This window comes from Saccostrea cucullata, unplaced genomic scaffold (genome assembly GCF_032062105.1).
Source record: "Saccostrea cucullata isolate Sc308-1 unplaced genomic scaffold, CSIRO_AGI_Scuc_v1 ctg5392, whole genome shotgun sequence".
In the NCBI taxonomy this organism is placed as follows: Eukaryota; Metazoa; Mollusca; class Bivalvia; order Ostreida; family Ostreidae; genus Saccostrea; species Saccostrea cuccullata.
Window position 1 is genome coordinate 24,438 of NW_026930926.1, and position 3,791 is coordinate 28,228.

Below are 3,791 nucleotides of genomic sequence, written 5' to 3' on the forward strand. Positions count from 1 at the left end.
TAAAGTTTCGGTACTTATTATTTTTTTCTTAAAGTACAATCATCACTAGATCGGTGTTTATTTTTTAATTTTACGATTGTCAAAGAGATAATTTTGAGTAAAAGTACACGTGACGATAGATCTAATATTAGGAAAGTGATAAAAAAAAATAATTTATGTAAATTGACGTGTAAATACGTTGCAATGATAATGAAAAGTTGTTCAGTTGTAAATTTGATCGCTAACACACCACGGATATTATTGCTAAAAAAAATCACGTCGAGTTTGCACCGAAGAAAAAAAAGTTCTGATGATGTAGAACACTGCTTCAGAATTATGGTCATTTAGGAAATACTTTAGAGACAAAGTCAAGTTAAAACTTAAAATCAATTAAACTTATAGATATCCTCCAGACCTTTGTAGTTTAGAAAAATACTGCAAGCCATGACAATTTATATAATTCATTTGTCAAATAAATTTTCATTTGACATCATATTGAAGTTTTCTGAGTCTTCCTGATAAAAAATATGAATAATATATTTGCTACATTTACATTAGGATCTTGAACTTTCCTATTATCACAATACCTTTTAATGTTTATGTTTAAATACTTCTTCGAATCCTCTTCAGGTATCCCTTGCAGTCGGTTGGATTATCACAAACTGGTTCATGTATCTGCATGCAACTATACACAGCAGTACGACTATATCACTTTACTACTTGCCTGTGAATATTGTTATAATATGCAGTAGGCTATATATGACCTAAATAATTAATAAGACATTGCATTCAAAGTAACAGTTTTTCAAAATTGATATTTACAAACGCAATTTCAAGGCGATAAGTTTTTTTCCCCTTTTTATACCCTTCAGTGTCCGTTTTACGTAATGAGCTTATTGCATATAATAATAAGTTTTGATATAGTTTATACATGTTACTTTTAATAGTTATTTAAAAATATCATTAAATCTTAATGCATAGAAAAATTGGAATTCCCATTCTGACTTAGAATTTTTATAAATGGAAAATTTAATTTTTGGGGAAAAAATCATTATTCAATACATTTTGGGGAAAAAAAAATAAGGAAAAAACATGTGTGAGACATGAGAAATGTACTTATACAAAAATTCCTACTTCTAAAATTAGTATTATTATGATTTGTTTCTGCACATTTGTCTTTTGAAAAATATGAATTAACAATGAAAATACTAAAAGTACATAAATTTATTTGCTTTTAATAATCATCATCACAGAAAAAATATTTGATACTAAGTTATAGCACATCGTTCTCAATAATTATGTACATTAATTTTTTTTGATAAATTACCAAAGGTCTTTGTCTTTGACATATTACGTAAAACATTTTCATTGAATTGTTCTTGCACATTTTGTAAAATATTACAGGACTGTTCTCGAAATATGAATAATTAATGCATCAAATGATTGTCAGCTGGCACTCTTACAATCTTCGACACAATGAATTTTCCAAAAAAGAATACGGGGTTTTCCAATAAAAAAGTAAACACTGACGAAGACAGAAAATTCCAATATAACTGTATATAAACAGATTAATCCGCTTAAAGTGTATCATTTCCAAAGGATAAAGGCGACAAAATGGACAAAGTCATAGGAAAGGTAATTTCTAAAAAGAGTTATCCATTGTCTATTATAGATTTTATTCGAAAAAAGGCTTCTTGAACAAAGTGAAAAACGACTATAAATTTTACCTGGCATTTCCCCCTAAAAGTTAAGGTTTATTTACTTCTTGACATATTTAGAAAACCACGAAATTAACACCCAAAATCTGTTTTTAAACCCTTGAAATGTTCTGCATCTCTTTATATTTGTAGAAGTTGTGGTTTGGTTATGTCTAAAGAAACTTTTACATCTGAGGTTCGACCTATTTTGCTAATAGAAATATTAAAATACAAGTGTATAATAAATTAAAAAATCCTAACTAAGATCTCGGATTTCTAAAAAAAAAGTCAAAATTATTTTCAGATTAGTATTTTTCAGCATTTCCTTACAGCTGAATAATAAATAATTTTTTTTGTCATATTCAATTCATGAGCATTGAAATTTCAATAAAAGTAGAAAATGAAAATAAAGTAAAAAAACATCTCAACACAATTTATTCATTCCGCTGGATAAAATGTTAGCTGAATCCGCAAATATGATTTTTCAGGCTTGCCATTACGTACATCTACAATTTTATTTTAGAACTGATATACATACATTTGACAAACAAGGAGCTGAAAAAAGAATATAAGCAGTCTCATTTAAGTCATCATTACGTAACTTTTATGGCTAATATAATGTCCTTGTCAGCAAATACAATTTTTAATTCAATCAAATACTGACCGACATTTTATACTAATTGTTAGGCCTTTATACACTGTACACGCACTGAACTACATGTATCGACGATTTTTTTCTTTTATTTCCCATTCATGACAAAAAGCACAGAACGGATGTGACAGGTTGGAAGGGGATGCTCTCTTCTTCATGACATCTGATGTTTTGGATAGCTATGTTTGCTCATAATTTTCATTGTTTAATGGACTATTGAGCTTGAATACTGTTGTTTATCTTTCTCTCTCTCTCTAGAGTACATATTACATAAAAGTAATTGATTCTTTTTTATAGTTGCACCTGGACCTCGTTTTGATACTATCGACATTGGTAACGATTGTGAACCCCCAGGTTATGCCAGTACAGACACTTTTTTATATTCCACCTTTCCAAGTTGTTGGAGGAACCATTGATAATAAACCCGAAGTTGGGATTAAATTCCAACCCAAAGAATCTGACTTTTCAATGCATGGAACAGGAAATATAAACGGAGATTGGAAAGCCAACATCAATTTAAAAAAGAACAATATAGATTATACAGCGTATGCCAGAAATGTTGGTTCTGGTGTAGAAGCTGGGGTCGGAATAAAAGCAAATATTGGTGGCGGATCAAAGAAAGGGAAAGGAGGAAAAAGACGATCCTGGCTTGGAAGGGTCTTCAGAGGTTAATATTTCAGAAGATGATTTTGATTGTATATTGTTGAACATAATTTATTCATTAATTATGACATTTATATTATAATGTATTATTATTCTGATTTATTTAATAAAATCTTAATCTGAAATGATTTATTCAGATGATTGTTTGAATTTTTGAAAAATAAATTTGATTTATATTGATTTTTTGTCTTGTTTAAATGAAAGTTGTGACTGCGAAAATTAAAATTTGAAAAGCGGCAAATTGAAAATCATGTTATATAAACGACGTGATCCTTTGTAAAAATAAAAAGGAAACCAACAAGAGGCCCCGGTAACACATCGCTCACATGAGCAATGTCACTGTAGCTAGGATAAAAATTAAAATCAGTTAAGCTTTGGAAAGCTTAAATACATTTGTGATCCCGACCTACTTCTGAAAGGGAGGGGTATGATTTGAACAAAATTAGATGTACGCTAACTAAGGATGCTTAATGGTACATATATGTTTTGACTTACTGATTTTTTCCTACAAGTTTGAAATTTCATTGAGGTCCCATCCTACGCCGAGGGGTCATGATTTGAACAATATAAATCTTCACTACCTGAGGATGCTTCCGTATAAATAAGACCTACCATGGTTTTGCTGTTCTTGAGAAGAAGATTTTTCCTATGTATTCCTATGTAAAACATTGATATTCCATTGTGGCCCCACCTTTCCCCGGGGGTCATAATTTGAATAAACCTGAATCTACACCACCCGAGAATGCTTGCCTATAAATTTGACGATAGCTAAGCAGTTCTTGAGAAGAAATTTTTTAAGA

At 30.0% G+C, this 3,791-nt stretch overlaps 1 protein-coding gene across 1 annotated transcript; it reads left to right on the top strand.

Annotated features, from left to right (window-relative positions):
- Window positions 1-1,485: 1,485 nt before the first annotated feature.
- LOC134230618 (uncharacterized) lies at window positions 1,486-3,157 on the top strand. Its single transcript, XM_062712456.1, has 2 exons — window positions 1,486-1,614; window positions 2,626-3,157. The coding sequence occupies exons 1-2, from the start codon at window positions 1,594-1,596 to the stop codon at window positions 2,998-3,000; spliced, it is 396 nt and encodes a 131-aa protein (XP_062568440.1). The 5' UTR covers window positions 1,486-1,593; the 3' UTR covers window positions 3,001-3,157.
- The last annotated feature ends 634 nt before the right edge of the window (window positions 3,158-3,791 follow it).